Source organism: Haplochromis burtoni, unplaced genomic scaffold (assembly GCF_018398535.1).
Source record: "Haplochromis burtoni strain Fernald_Lab_line unplaced genomic scaffold, NCSU_Asbu1 Contig_1448, whole genome shotgun sequence".
NCBI classification, from domain to species: domain Eukaryota; kingdom Metazoa; phylum Chordata; class Actinopteri; order Cichliformes; family Cichlidae; genus Haplochromis; species Haplochromis burtoni.
In genome coordinates, this window is record NW_024583809.1 from 24,202 (window position 1) to 25,508 (window position 1,307).

Sequence of the window (1,307 nt, forward strand, 5' to 3'; positions counted from 1 at the left end):
GTAACGCTACGGAGAAACTACAGCGAGAGTAAACCTGCTAACTTTGGTGTTTTTTCAAGTATCGGGTAATTTTATATGTGACTTTTTCTATCAGGTGAACAAACTGTGCATGCATATTCACGCTAAAGTTAAATGCAGAGAAAGCGCAGAGTCTCTGCTTTCAGAAACAATTTGATTAGTTTCAATTGAGCGAACGGTTCAAACGTTACAGTGATTTGAAAACACGTTTGCGGAACCCGTTTGGTTTTTGGTTTTCGGGCTTTACATGCAATTCTACATCCGGACACTAGAGGGCGCAGAGCGCGATGGTGGTACCGAGCAGTGTTTTGGGGCGCAGAAGAAGAATTTCGCAGAAAGAACTTCCTGTTGTGAAGCTAACGCCAGCGCAGCATGTGTGTCGTTTGTGTTCACGGTTTAAAGAAGATTATTGTGTTTTCGTCTACTTGTTACCCAGGCTGACAGCAGCTTCACTGCCTCAGGTTAGTAAACACGCATTACAATGAATGTGCACGGCGCACCTCACAGTACAGGCTGTTGTTCGCACATCTCGGTAAAGGATGCGGGTCATTGTGTGTACACTGTGGCTTTAGGCTGCAGGTTGATGGATGCTAATGCTAGCGACTTGGCTAATGCAGAATACAGTGGAGCCCCGACTTTCACAAAAAGTTCAAGTTACGAAGGCACTGAACGGCAATACTTCTGCCCGTGTTACGGCAAAATGCCCGCGTAACGAAATCCGCTGGCTCTGATTGGCTGAGCCTACAATGCCCACAATGCCTTCCGAATCATGTGACAACCCCTTGGCTTCCGTACTTGCGCTTCGCTGTTCCACTTGAACCACGCAGCTAGCAAAATGAAGCGTAAAGTGCTGTCGATGAGAACAAAGAGAGAAATTATTGATAAATATGAGCGAGGTGTGTAACTTGGTGCTGTTGCACGCGAGTATGGCCGAAATCCTTCGACCATAGGAACAATTCTAAAACAAAAAGAAGTCATCAAAGCAGGTAAACCTTCAAAGGGCACCACCATCATGTCCAAAAGGAGGACCCCCATACACGACGAGATGGAAAGGCTTCTCCTTGTTTGGATTAAAGACAAGGGAGAGACTGGCAATACCCCCACAGAGACTGTCATTTGCGAGAAGGCGTCCTCAATTTATAATGATTTAGTAAGTAAGTAAGTAAGGCAGCTTCCGATGACCAGCCAACGGCATCGACGTCCTCGCAGGAGGCACCCCTAACCTCCCCAGAGTTCAGGGCATCGCATGGGTGGTTTTATCGGTTCAAGAAGAGGACTGGCAACCACTC

The 1,307-nt window shown here is 46.9% G+C and overlaps 1 protein-coding gene across 1 annotated transcript in view; it reads left to right on the forward strand.

Annotated features, from left to right (window-relative positions):
- LOC102305804 overlaps window positions 1–1,307 on the forward strand; it is a 9,207-nt gene that overhangs the window by 2,604 nt on the left and 5,296 nt on the right. Inside the window, exon 3 of the mRNA XM_042216997.1 lies at window positions 455–479. Within this exon, the coding sequence (XP_042072931.1) occupies window positions 455–479 (25 nt within the window). The remainder of the gene's footprint in view (window positions 1–454; window positions 480–1,307) is intronic.